Source organism: Misgurnus anguillicaudatus, chromosome 7, assembly GCF_027580225.2.
Source record: "Misgurnus anguillicaudatus chromosome 7, ASM2758022v2, whole genome shotgun sequence".
NCBI classification, from domain to species: domain Eukaryota; kingdom Metazoa; phylum Chordata; class Actinopteri; order Cypriniformes; family Cobitidae; genus Misgurnus; species Misgurnus anguillicaudatus.
In genome coordinates, this window is record NC_073343.2 from 40,174,067 (window position 1) to 40,187,872 (window position 13,806).

Genomic DNA, 13,806 nt, shown 5'->3' on the forward strand with positions numbered 1-13,806 from the left:
TTGAGGACACATTTCAAGTGAGAGCAAGTTTACATCGTGTTACCTTTTAAGATACATTGTTACAGTTCCCCTTTAAGGGAACTCGCGCTGTGTCACTGCGGTGACACTTTGGGGACGCCTCCAGGGGTAAGTGCGTCTGAATGTGTATATCAAATTCAACCAATGGCGAGGCTTAACGACAAAGACACTGTGACGCGGGAGCCAGGAAGTATATCGCTATCTGAAATATTGCCGAAGACGGCGTTACAGGGACGCTGGAAGTATGGCAAGGGAGACGCAGCGTCTCGTTCCCTTCTCAGGGAACAACAGTTACTTACGTATTACGAGACGCTTTCATGTGTCAAACACAACTATGCAAAAAAGCATTTTGTTATGAATCAACATTTGCATACAGAAGATATAAGCATTTAAAGTGAACAGTTTAGCACGTGTGCTTAAAAAGTCTAGAATTTTTATGATATTATCCTACACTACACAGGGAATAATATAGATTTTCAAGAAAACTTCCTGCATAAAGTAGATACAAGCACTTTCAATGACCTGTATCTATGTATGTATATATTTAATGCCTACATGCATTACCAGGTGGATGCTGCACATTGGTGGTGCTGGAGAAGAATCCCCCTTCATATGTAATGGGCTTTGAGCGCTGCAGGAAAGTACTATATAACACCATGTAACGTATTGTTATTATTACCTGAGTTCTGGATACAAGTTTCTTAAAGGGCCAGCTGTCCTCATGTCTGACCAGATCCACGGTGAGCAGCTCACAGGCTGACAGCTCATGGACACCCAGATTTCTCACTGAGCTTCGACGGTTGGATGAAGTAGTGGTTGGAGCCAAGACTATCTTGGCTTTTGGGGAGACCTCTGCTGGAGAAAAAGCAAATAACAGAATGAGATTAAAATGCGAAATGTGAACAAAAACCCTTAAAGACAGAACAATGTGTGTGTACATAAATCCAGTACACAATTTTTATTATGTTTAAAATACTTTCTTCTACTGCAGATAAAAGTATCAATAAGACTATGGATAAGCTATTGGGAGGTTTATTCCCTGAAAAGTATTAACACTATGGGGTTTCCCGGACAGGGTTTAGACTAATCCAGGACTAGGCCTTAGGACTTAGTTATATTAGGACATTTAAGTAGTTTATACAATACTGGTGTGCATCTTGAGACAAAACATTGCCACTGATATAGGTTAAGGCCAAACATGCATGTTAGTCTGGGACTAGGATAAGCCCTGTCTGGGAAACCGACCCTATAGTCCTGGGCTTGTATAGATCTAAATATAATTTTTTTTTAAAAAGTTATTAGACTCTTTCTTTCTATTATAACGTGTCCTTACCAGTAATGGGTCTTTTTCTAGAGTCTGTATTCTGTGTGGAAGGGCTGGACTGGTTGCTGGACTTAGCCGTTGTGCCATTACTGGCGAGCACCTCTAGACTAAGACGAGCACTGGAGCGGCTGCCTGCCCGTGCCGGGGGTTTGCCGTTGGACACTGGGGTGGCTTTCTTCCCTGAGTTTTTGGAGCCTCCTTTATTAGCAGACTGGCTCTGTTTGGGAGTGCTCTGCTGAGAGCGAGGTGTGGAATGACCCGATTCAGCTTGCTTTGATTTGTTGTTTGAACGACCTCCTTTAGTGCTCTGGAGAGGAAGTTTGACTGCAACCTTCTTAGAAACACTAAGTTGAGAAGAATCAAAAGAACAGTAAAGTAGTTAGTATCAACATTTGGGGATCTCCCTTTGCAATGAAATGATAAAAACCCAAATCTTTCTAACCTCTCCTTCTCTTCCTCCTCTGACTGTTCTTCCTCCGACTCCTCGTCTTCCTCTTCTTCTGACTCCTCTTCTGCTTCAGACTCCTCCTCATCCTCGATTTCTTCCTCAGAGTCGATGGAAGAACGCTGGCGGGAGTTGATTCTGTGGGAGCGCTGCTTGGGACGGCATTCTGGGCAGAACCAGTCTTCAGTAGGAACAGCCTGTAAAATAATCAGGAAACACAATTTTTTTTAATGTGCAATTACTGGCCATATTACCTAGATTTTTTTCACAAACTACCCTATATAATTATTCTGTCGACTTGACGATTTCTTCCATAAAACTACTACTAAATATTAAGACAAGCACACAGCAAGCTTACCTTGAGTTTTGGGCGAAGGCAGAAGATGTGATGGCCTCTGTCACAGGCGTCACATAAGAGCATATTTTCAGCATCTCCTTTCCTACGACACACCTTGCAGCGGGCGTTAAGGATGGATTTAGCCCAGATGACACTGCGCTCCAGGGTAGAGAGATGCAGAAAAACCTGTGACAGGCTGGAGCAGGCTAGAAGAGATTCACGCCAGCGTTCCAGCACCGTTTTTACCTGCCGCCCACTCTCGCTGCCATCTGTGGAAAACAGAAGTTTAGTTTAGGGATTTACCAATACCGCTTTTTCCATTACAGATCTAATGTTGATACTGATTTCAAAATATTTTCCTTAATTAAGCAAAACAGGAAAAAGGCTTCAATGCAGATGGTAACTGTTGGGATTGATGAGCTTTAAGGGACACTCCACTTTTTTTTGAAAATAGGCAAATTTTCCAGCTTCCCTAGAGTAACATGCTTTTTTTTTACCGAAATAGTCCCCTTGGTAACTTTCAAAAGCAGGGGACTATTTTCAGGCACTACGTAATATCATTGCGCCTCCTGCAGCCATGTTACAGCAGCAAAGACCTTGATTATTACGCCAGAATGAGTATAAATCCTAGCCATATCTGGTAAAAAGTAAATCTTACCATCTTTCTCACTAGATTGGTCATCATCTTTCTTTTTGTCCTTTTTCTTCACCTTTTGATCTTTTTTGGAATCTTCATCACCTGATTAAAAACAATATATTGAGAACTACAAAAAGACTGGACATGATATTGTACAGTTTACATTGTATTGTTATCCTTGAATCAATTACATTATTTGCAATTCGGTATTTTCAAATAAAACATTTTAAAGTATTTATTATGTTATGATTTATCTCAGACCTGGTTGGTCAGGTTAATTGCCTATGAAACAGTAAATAGATGAATAAAAATACTTCTGGACAAAAGGCAAATAAAAAAAGGGACAAGAATCGGTGTAATACTCCATACCTTCCCTTCAACACAAAAGTATGGAAATTAAAAAAAATCTGTTCAAGTTTAAATGCAAGTGATGTGCAGATCTTACCCAGTGGAGCTTTGAGGAACTTGCGCTCTATGCCCTGCTCTATCTGAGCCAAAGCCTGTGCCAGGTACTGGACGGTGTTGTTGATGGGTTGAGGTGTGCTTACAGTAGTGGATGTGACACTCTGACTCTCTGCTTTTAATTCTTGCAGCCTGAATTAGAGACACCAATCAGTTCCCATATCCACAGAAAACAAAAGAGCATTGACAAAATCATTCAGCTGTAATTACTATACCTCATTATACTTCCAGTTTTACACAAGACTGACAAATGTGGCATAAATAAACATTTTATGTAAAACTAGCATACTTAAATGGAAAAATACCATTGTTAGGTAAGCCCAACCTAACACTATAATCTGATCTGAGGATGTAATGATTATTGCCTGATGACCAATTTAAACGCCAACCCCTTCACTTTCACTGAAATGTTTGACATGTTTTCCTTAAGAGATAGTTCACCCAAAAATGAACATTTTGTTATAATTTACTCACCCTCAAGCTGTTCCAAACTCTGTTGAAGATACACTGAAAATGTTTGCAACCAAGCAAATCTGGGGCACCATTGACCTTCATAGTGAATGGTGCCCTAGATCGATTTGGTTAATAACAAAACTTTACTTGTGTTCAGCAGAACAAAGAAATGTATACAAGTTTAAACAACTTGAGGGTAGGGGTGGGCAATACAGCCTCAAAATTCTATCATGATATTTTAAGAATTTTTGCGGTAATGATATTTATGATGGTATTAAAAATTATGGAACAGGAAGGGCAATTTCCATCCAATGAGCTGTCATTGATGACAAACTACCTAATTAGAAGTTTAAATCCATTGTCATAAGGTGGCAGAAGCAGCATTAAAGTGCAATAGTGGTGACAATCACATAGCATGAGTCAAATGTAAACAAAGTACAAACTAGAGATGAAATGGTATAAAAATTTTACATCACTATGACACTGTAGCAATGTAAAGTCGGCAACACCAAAGCTCCAAAAGTATCAAAAACATTTATTATTTAAAAACAGTTTCCACTCTGCAGTAGTGATGCGCGGGTCGTCTCGTAACCCGCGGGCCCCGCGGGTAAGGGCGGGTAAAGAAATTGTAACTTTAATGCAGGGCGGGTTGGGGCGGGTCATTAAAAACAAAATTAAAAAACTGATATGTTGCGTCTAATTCCCTGTAGCATATATAATAAATATTTGGGAATATATATTTTTACATTTAATTACGTTCTTTGATAAGGTTAAATTACGTAAGCCTATGTGGCAACGTAACTTGCGCAACGTAACTTGCGCAACGTAACTTGATATCCCCAAACCTTTGACGTCACAGAAGCGCCAAGTAGCTCCCGCTGGCTGCCAGCCACAACAACAAAACAAACGGAGAATTAAAAGATGAAAGACGATCTGCAGGAGAAATTAAGGTAGGGAATTTGTGAATAGATCATACAAATGCTGCTTTTTTGTGTGGTGATCTACTTTTAAAATGATAAAGCCGACAAGTTCTACATGTTAAAAACACTTTAAATGCGTGGACTATACTGCATATATCTCTACATTGGATTTAGGGATGTCACCAGTACTCTCTTTTCTTGAGGAGTTAAAAAAAATCCTGGAGCACATGTCGAGTACTGTTTAAAATAGCGGAGATTTAGTGAAACAAACTTGAAAGAAAATTACAATAGTATCAGAAGCATATATCAGCACAACGCTGCCTCTCTCTTTCTCTCTCTCTCCCTCGTTCGCCCGCTCTCGCGTGCTTTAGCTCGTGCATAAAAGCAAGAATGCGATGCGATTGCATGCTTGTAAATTTCGGAAGTTTACACGACTGAGCTGCAGCGGGCAGCCATAAGATTTATAAAAACACATATGAGAAGAAAGGCACAGCAACTCAAAAAGACTTAAGTGTTTCACAATTACTCATAATGCCAATTTTCCCGTGGAGGCATGGAGCAGCATGAGAATACACAGTTAACTTACGCGCGATCTACCGGCATTGCCTTTGCGATCGATGTATTGGACACCCCTGGTTGACCATGCTGGTTTCTATGGCTGATTTGTGTATGTTGTTGCCAGTTTACAGGGCGATGTAATCTAATGGCTGTTTCCAAGCACTCTTAGGCTAAAATAAAGCCTCTTTTTATTTACATTACAAATGCCTAGTATGTCTATTTTAATGGTCGCGGGGCGGTGCGGGTTGTAAAAATAGATACAGTGTTGCGGTGCGGGTTGGGGCAGGCCAAATATTTCATAAAAGCGGGACCCGCGGGTTGGAAAAAACTAGTGCTGCCACTAACGACCAATTTTCTAACGACTAATCTTTCGACTAATTTTTCGAATAGTCGACTATTCTAAACGACTAATTAAAAAACTCAAGTGTTTCTTATTTCATTGTGTCCATTTTATTTTGAACCCACCAGTGTCATAAACAATATGAATAACTTAAATGTTACCAAATAAAAAATTACAATGTAAACAATATAAATAATAATAAAAACTTCCAGTGCAAAGTAGATGCTTAACAGAAATATGAAATGTTTCACTTCTACTCTTTGATCTTATATTGCATTTTAACACAACTGAATGCTATTTTACATATTATCTGTTCTGTTGTAGCCTATAAAATAGTGACTAAACATGACCCATCACCTCGTTTTTTATCCTACCAGCTGTTCCTTTAACTGCTGCTAAAATCCTGATTTAGATATGCAAAAATCACCATACATTTACATTGTAGCTTTACTGCTGTTGCTCTTCTCATAATTGTTGTTGTGTTTTGAGCCATTTCTTGATTTTAAATGCGAGTGATATAGCGCAGACAATTCGGTGCAAATTCAGAAATATAAGAGAATACACTGTTGTTGTTACATATACTACAGAACACGGCATACAGCATCATAGGGAGGGAGAAAGCTCGCACACAGACTCACACTACTGCTAATCTTTCTTCAAGTCATGTTAACTCGATCAGTCGTCTTTGTCAGAGACATCTGTGAATGTTGACGTTTACGCAAAAAAGAAAGTACATTAAAAACACTGCCACCTTTTCACTGTCACGTAAGAGAGAGCGCGCGCGGTCGGAGGCGCTGCAAGCAACATGAGTGATAGAGAGAGAGAGAGAGAGAGAGGGAGAGAGAGAGAGAGAGAGAGAAAGAGACGCGCTGAACACTCGCAACAATGAATTGAGCCGTTTAAAATAGTAAAATAAAAATGTAAACGGGAAACATGAAAAATCTATTTGTTGCGTCCAGTGTTGATTCCGTGGCGGAATCACGAGCAAACACTGATAGCCTTTAACATCCAAAGACAGAGTCATTGTACTTCTCAAAAGAGTTAATAAAACAGTACTGACTAGCTCGCCGTTTCATTAATAATCATATAACAGTTACTTACGTCGTCCTATTCTCTGTGGGTGTATCGTCAATAACTCCCGAGTGTTTTCGTTTGAGATGCTCGTGCATTGTCGTTGTGCTCCTTGATAAGCCAACGACGTTTGGCACGGTGTAACAGACCACTCTTTTATCACAAATTGGCTTAAAATACTTTCATACTTCGGAAGCTTTCCGACTCATAATTCCATAGACTCACCTGCCACCGCCAATTTTTCAAAATTAAAGCAGTGAAGGCAGGGGAGAGGGAAGAAAGATGATAGCGTAGCAGATTAACCAGCAGGGCGCGCACAGCGCACAGACTGGTGTGGAGGTGAATTACATTGAGCCATTTGAGACATGAGACAGAATTACAGTGGGCCGTTTGAGACGGAAAAATATAAATATGCGACTCCTCGACTAAAAAAATTGCCGTCGACAAATTTTCATCGTCGATTACGTCGACTATTCGCGGCAGCACTAGAAAAAACGCCGACCCGCGCATCACTACTCTGCAGTACATTGGCATTGAACTAGTTAAATATCCACGTCGCGGCGGTGACATTAATAAATTGCTTTTACAGGGTGAGGTCTACTGGATTTACACTTTAGACACATTGTCGGCAAGAGGTTTAAATGAAGACTTTGATATTCGTCCTTTTCTTTAATGTGCAAGACATTGTATACTTTTGATATTTTTTGTGAAGTGAAGTGAGTAAGTGAGCATTTGCCAATGTATGGTAACCCATACTTGGAATGTGACCTCTGCAGTTTGGTGGTACAAAATAAAACGTAGCGCTTTTCTAAGTGGATTTAAAAGAGTAACTATATTTTATGGCGTAATAGCACTTTTGGGAGTACTTCAACTCGCCTGAAAAATCCGCTCCCCTTCTCCATCTCATAATGGGAGAGGGAGAGTGTTACTGCGCCGAGTCGAAGTACTCCCAAAAGTGCTATTACGCCATAAAATATAGTTACTCTTTTAAATCCGCTTAGAAAAGCGCTACGTTTTATTTTGTACAACCAAACTTTTTGTATAACTACTCATTAGTTTACTTTTTGGCCGCACATCACCCGCTTCTAGTATATCCCCCTCGCTGCTCTTGCTCTCAGGTGTTGTTGCTCTGCGCGTTAGGGAACGTAAATGCGACATATGTCATCGCGTCGCTATATCATTGATATCATGATATGACCTTTTTATCATGTAAAAAATTATACCGGTATTATCGTGAACGGTATGATACCGCACACCCCTACTTGAGGGTAAGTAAACGATGATGGAATTTTCATTTTTAGGTGAACTATCCCTTTAAAAGACTGAAATGGTTCTAGTCTACTGACCTGTTATTGACTTTGATGTGGTTCTCAATCTCCATTGGCTCCTCTTCTCCGTTCATCAGCTCTTTGGATTCAGAGCTTAGTAGTTCATAGTTCCCATTTTCCAGTGCTGCCCTCCATGAACTTCTGTCAGTCACCTTCTCATAGTCAAATAAAGAAAGCCAAACAAACAAACATTTACATGATCAATCACTGAAATTCAGGTCAACCTAATCAATCATTCAATTAATAAATGTCACCACAATTATGAAATATGACAAACTCATGTAGTCTTAATCAAAAGTAAAAAATAACTATGAAAGTAACTACTGTATGTGCTTCAAAATATCTTTTAGACATACAGAAGAAGTGTCAGTCACTTTAATTGTGCCCAGAGTTCCTTGATAGATGCGATCTTCGACATCAAGTAGCAGATCCTTGAGGCGATTTTCCATAAAGCGTTCAGCTGGTACTGTGCTTTCTGAAGACAGGGCAGCTTTCGCCTTCACGCTACTGCTTTTGGTCTCTGGTAAAGGTTTATCTGCACAACAAATGACATTCAGTGAAATTTCACTGCACAATCCATGTTCATCTATCACATACTTTTGATCTAAAAAAATCTTAAATCTTAAAAATGTATGTTTATCTATACAGCTATGCATGAAGATCTATTTTTAGTTTTTATTGCATCGATTGTTTGACAGACACTTTAATCCCCACAGTACCTGAATGATGATAGCGCTGAACAGCCTTTTCATCTAGCAGTTGAAGGATGCGTTCTTTCTCCTGTAGCAGGGCTTCTTTAAGGGTGCTCTCTCTGTGTCCTCGAGGGTTAAGAGCTTCAATGAGCTGCTCCACGTCCTCAGCCACGCTGTAGAAGAACCACTGATTGGGCCGGTTGACTGGAGGGGAGGTGTTGTGGACCGGCACCGGCTCCACTGTGGCATCATCGGTCTTAACTGGGCTCTCTACTGATGGAGCCTCCTCCATCTTTGGTTCAGGAGTTGGACGTGGCTCCAGCATGTCTTCTGTCAAACCAAAAAAGTCATCCTCGACGAAGAGCGCACCGCCGGAGGGAAAGATCCAGTAGCGGCGATACTGGCGGTCTCGACCAAAAGGCAGGATGTAGGTGCAGGCCATGGCCTTATGAATTCGATCCAGAAGTTCTTTCTCTTTGAGCTGCTGTTGCTGTAGCTCCTCTGGACTCACTTCAACCTCACCAGACTGCTTCTCTTTTAGGGAGCTGTTTGTTTTCTTTGCTAGAGAAATAGAAATAGTAATTTGTAAGTAGCAGGTCTGTGTATAATCTACAGTCACAAGAGTGCTGATACCAGGAATTAATCCTAAATTTCAAATGAATATTAAAAACAGGCAATCTATCTATATCATCAAAGTGAACTGAACGTTTTCAAATGACAAACAGGATTGAATTTATAAAATAAGGCTTGGTGACAACAGTCAAAAAGTAAAGGCGTTTATAATAATACAAGATGGCAAAGAAATGTATTTTGTTTGGGAAAATATGAAGAGTTTGGTTCCACAACGCGATAAACGCCATTTAAAAAAAAAAAAAAGAATTACTGCCAAAATCAGTATTGTATCAGGTCAGTAGTTAAAAGTAAATTCTTAATTTTACGCAAAATCCAATAATCGAATAATTTCTGCGAGAGGCACTCGGGTGCTTGTCCTCCCGACGGCATCAAGCTTCTCATGCTAAAACATTGACCCCAGAGGATCTTATGAAAACTTTACATTATTTTACTGAAAGTCAACGAAAATCGAGCCGGATCAAAACATTTTACAGCTGATCGCTGTGGAAATGTAAAGAGACGACGTCAAGTATAACCGCAGCAATGACAGTGTTCCTAATATAACAAAGTAAGTGTTTTGGTTAATGCCATTAATGTTTATTTTTTAATCATTGTATACCACTAGTCAACTAAATAAATATAAAATGGTAAAGATGAATGCACATTTATACATTGATTTAATAGATTTATAGCATTTTGAAATAAAAAACTGTCACGGATCTATTGCATTTTGTGGAAAAAAGAGTTAGTTTTTATAATAAATCTTTGAAAATCAAGTTATGGATTTGAATTTTTTATGTTTTTACAACCTAAAGATGCTATGTGAAAGTTTGTAACAGAAAATAGTGGTTTTCGTCTTGTCACTTTCTTGGTATAGAAAACACGTTTTTACCGAAATTTGTCAAAATGAATTTATTGCGTTTTGGAACCAAATTCTTCATATGTCCACTACTGAATCTTGCACAATAAGACCAGAAATGTATATTTGAAGAGATTGCGTTTTGGAACCAATAAATCCATTTCGCCTAATTTGGGTAAAAACTTGTTTTCTATACCAAAAAAGTGACAACATGAAAACCACTATTTTCTGTAACAAACTTTCACATAGCATCTTTAGGTTATAATAACATTAAAAATTCAAATACATAATTTGATTTTCCAGAAAAATGCTGAGTTTTTTGTGATTGTTGCAGGCAAAAATCCTTGATCTTGTGCCACGTTTAAAAAAAAATGCAATGGAATATGCGGGATATTTATGCAACGAAATTGCGAGAACTTGCAAAAACTGTGGGAACTTGCAGGTTTTCAATGATGTTCACGTCACGTAATCACGTCACTTCATAACGTTCCCATGGCAACAGGGGACATGGCTGCGCTTGAGTGAAGTAAATTCAACATTTTTAAACTTTCTGCTAAGATATATTTGACTTTTTGCTACGAAAATGCGGGGATTATGAAATCACGCAAGCCCGCATATTTTGCGCACGCAAATCTGCAATTTATGTGGCGAAAGTGTGGCGGATTCGGAAAAAATGCATCCCCGGATAAATATGCAGACTTTGGCTGATTATGCATCGAATTATGCGATCACATAATCACGTTTTTCTAGAGGAACTGATTTTCAAGGATTTATTATAAAAACTGATTATTTTTTTTGCAAAATGCAATAAATCCATGACAAGTTTTTTTTTCAAAATGCTATAAATCTATAGAATCAATATATAAATGTCCATTCATCTTTGCCATGTTATATTCATTTAGTTGACTAGTGGTACACATTGATAAAAAAACATTAATGGCATTAAACAAAACACTTACTTTGTCATATTAATAACACTGTCATTGCTGCTGTCATGCTTGGGATGCCGTCGCTGAACTTTTTTGACAGCGATCAGCTGTAAAATGTTTTGGTCCTGCTCGATTTTCGTTGACTTCGCATGAAATAAAGTTTTTCAAAAGATCCCATGGGGTCAATGTGCTAGCATGACAGAAGCTTGATGCTGTAGTGTGAGAACAAGCAACAGACAACATTTTCCTTCGCACGAGTGCCTCTCACATACATTTTTTGATTTTGATGGCTTACATTTCTTCCCCGCAACAGAAAACCACCACAAGTTTATCAGTGCCATCAAAAGTATTATTTTGTTTTTGTTTGTTTGTTGATCACAAAGTGGATCTAGGAAAACTAGGATTCTGTGTGAATTCAAAGCGGCACCATTATTGTTTAAAATGCGTAGAATGGTGCGCTGTGATTGGTTGAGCGGATTTATTGCGTTGCCGAGAAGGAGAACTGGTTTTTATCACGGTTTGGAAAAACAGAGATATCGGGTTTTGGGTAAAATGAAGAACTTACTTTTAAATCTTGACCAGATACAATACTGATTTTGGTGTTTTTTTATGGCGTTTATCGCGTTTTGGAACCAAACTCTTCATTTACTGCTACATTAAACAAGTAGGCACAATTTTAATTGAAATTCTGTGATTCATAATACCCATTTTAGATTTAGATGGCTGTTCCTCCTCATCTTCTGTGTGTTGTTCTGTGTGAGCCTCTTGGCTCTCTGTGCTGGTGTCCATTTCATCTCTACAACAGACAGAAATTTAATTCAAGCATTTGGACTAAACTTTAAGTAGTAGATTATCAACCGATCACTGCTTTATCTTACCCTGCCACGTGGCTTCCATTCTTTGCTTCCTCTTTGAGTTTTTCGTGCTTTTCTTTCAATTTCTGCTCTTGTTCTCTCAGTTTCTCCTCTTTTCTTTTTCGAACTCTGGAACATAATACGCAACGATAAACTTCCGAGAATAAAAACATTTGATATTGAAGAACTGGGCATCTATGTGACGCATGCAGTACCTCTCAGCAGCTTCCTCTCTTACTCTGCGATGCTGCTCGGCTTTAAGCTCTCGTAGTTCCTGTTTGGCAGCTCTCTGCTCGTCTGCATTGTCTTCTATAAAGTCTCGTGTGGAAACCAGAGTCAGAAGCTTTCCACAAAGAGCGTGAAGGATTTTTAGCTTTTCTCCTAAAACACATAAATGTCAAAGTTACATAAAAAAAAAATAGAGACTTCACATGCCCAACTTGCACTAATACGACAAAATTAAGACTACATTTCACATATGCTGATAACAGCAATTTCCATCTTGATTTATTCTTTTAGTGAAATTATTGTATATTTAGGGCTGGACAATAATTTAATATCAGCATGTTATAAACAACTCAAACTAACAGCGATTTCAGAATGATAAGGGACTTAATGATCAAAGAATGTAGTGCATGAAATAGCTGTGCATAATATCGGCTGTGCGAGTCAAAATAGTTATCTGCCACATATTATTAGTGTATATTCGCATTTATCATTGCATCCCAAATTATTGGCATTTAAGGGTGTCTTCGGCAAGTCTTTGAATGAATGCACTTACCAGGCAGCAGGTCATAGACTGCAGTGCTGGAGAGTTTTTTCAGCAGGCACTGGTTTGACAGACGCAGTTCCACACAGGGGTCATCTGTGGAGCCAAACCCACCCTGCTTCTGGTAGCGAAACTTAGCACTGGTGGAGCTGCAGTCTGCCCCCGAGGCCAGGATGTGCAATCTTAGAATCTCCGTGAGGGTACAACTGTCCAGATCCAACTGCTTCAGACTACAACCTGCACAGATCGGAGCATAAAGATCTAAATTTATGGGTTTACCGTCGATTTAAAATGTCTTTGTTGATAATATAAAGGCTCAGAGTTAGAAGAAGGGTTCCCCCACATTAGTTAACTTCAAAATCAAAAACATTCCAGGTCCAATACCCTCAAATTCAAGGACTAAATGTGACGACACAATTCAAGAGAGAGTAAGGTTACATCGTGTTACTTTTTAAGATACATTGTTACAGTTCCCTTTCGAGGGAACTCGCGCTGCGTCACTGCGGTGACACTTTGTGGACGCCTCCAGGGTTAAGTGCTTCTGAATGTGTATATCAAATTTAACTAACGGTGAGGCTTAACGACAAAGACAGGGTGACGCGGGAGCCAGGAAGTATATCGCTATCTGAAATATTGCCAAAGACGGCGTTACAGAGACGCAGGAAGTATGGCAAGGGAGACGCAGCGTCTCGTTCCCTTCTCAGGGAACAACAGTTACATACTTAACCCAAGACGTTTTTGTGTGTCAAACACAAGTATGCAAAAAAGCATTTTGGTATGAATTAACATTCGCATATAGAAGATATAAGCATTTAAAGCGAACAGTTTAGCACGTGTGCTTAAAGTAAAAAAAATTTATGATACTATCCTACACTACACAGGGAATAATATGGATTTTTTTCCAGAAAACACCTTGCATAAAATAGATTCAAGCACTTTCAATGACCTGTATATCTATGTATGTATTTTTTCAAAAACTTCCCAGGGCAGTTAATTTTTTCCCCCAGATTCACAAACTTTCAAGGATTTCAAGGACCCTTGGGAACCCTGTAGAACAGTGTTCTTCAACCCTGGTCCTCAAGGACACCCCCTTCCAGAATGTTTTAGAAGTTTCCTTAATAACACATCTCATTTAACTCATCAGCTTGTTAGGGACACATTCTGGAAGGAGGCTGATGGCTTGGTTTAGGTGTTTTAA

General features: G+C 39.1%; 1 protein-coding gene across 4 annotated transcripts in view; it reads right to left on the reverse strand.

Moving 5' to 3' along the window:
- Positions 1–13,806, reverse strand: part of baz1a (bromodomain adjacent to zinc finger domain, 1A) — a 30,358-nt gene that overhangs the window by 2,682 nt on the left and 13,870 nt on the right. For 2 of the 4 annotated variants that reach the window (XM_073869982.1, XM_073869979.1), the window contains exons 14-26: positions 12,621–12,845; positions 12,055–12,220; positions 11,864–11,968; positions 11,690–11,781; positions 8,613–9,146; positions 8,268–8,428; positions 7,912–8,045; positions 3,207–3,355; positions 2,783–2,863; positions 2,146–2,393; positions 1,785–1,984; positions 1,352–1,686; positions 698–873 (exon numbers count right to left, since the gene is read on the reverse strand). In XM_073869982.1, coding sequence (XP_073726083.1) covers positions 698–873; positions 1,352–1,686; positions 1,785–1,984; positions 2,146–2,393; positions 2,783–2,863; positions 3,207–3,355; positions 7,912–8,045; positions 8,268–8,428; positions 8,613–9,146; positions 11,690–11,781; positions 11,864–11,968; positions 12,055–12,220; positions 12,621–12,845 — 2,606 coding nt within the window. Of the gene's footprint in view, positions 1–697; positions 874–1,351; positions 1,687–1,784; positions 1,985–2,145; positions 2,394–2,782; positions 2,864–3,206; positions 3,356–7,911; positions 8,046–8,267; positions 8,429–8,612; positions 9,151–11,689; positions 11,782–11,863; positions 11,969–12,054; positions 12,221–12,620; positions 12,846–13,806 lie in introns of all 4 variants that reach the window. The other 2 variants (XM_073869980.1, XM_073869981.1) reach the window with 2 other exon arrangements.